We start from the raw sequence: 254 nt of genomic DNA on the forward strand, positions 1-254 counted from the left end.
TGCTCGCTCCCTTCTCGCAGCGATCCCGACAACGTCGCGTTTTGCGTGCTGGCCGCGGACGAGGAGGACGAGGGAGACATTGCCCTGCAGATCCACTTCACCCTGATCCAGGCCTTCTGCTGCGAGAACGACATAGACATCGTGCGGGTGAACGACGTGGGCAAGCTGGCTGCCATCGTGGGGCCCAGCGAGGAGTCCGGGGAGCCGCGGGACCTCCACTGCATCCTCATCACGGTGGGTGGTCCCCCCGGCCC

General features: G+C 66.1%; 1 protein-coding gene across 1 annotated transcript in view; it reads left to right on the forward strand.

Moving 5' to 3' along the window:
- Positions 1 to 12: 12 nt before the first annotated feature.
- Positions 13 to 254, forward strand: part of GADD45G (growth arrest and DNA-damage-inducible, gamma) — a gene marked incomplete at its 5' end in the record, with an annotated part of 1,244 nt that continues 1,002 nt past the window's right edge. The window contains one exon of the mRNA XM_008950158.1: positions 13 to 234. Coding sequence (XP_008948406.1) covers positions 13 to 234 — 222 coding nt within the window. The remainder of the gene's footprint in view (positions 235 to 254) is intronic.

This window comes from Merops nubicus, unplaced genomic scaffold, assembly GCF_000691845.1.
Source record: "Merops nubicus isolate BGI_N331 unplaced genomic scaffold, ASM69184v1 scaffold47781, whole genome shotgun sequence".
In the NCBI taxonomy this organism is placed as follows: domain Eukaryota; kingdom Metazoa; phylum Chordata; class Aves; order Coraciiformes; family Meropidae; genus Merops; species Merops nubicus.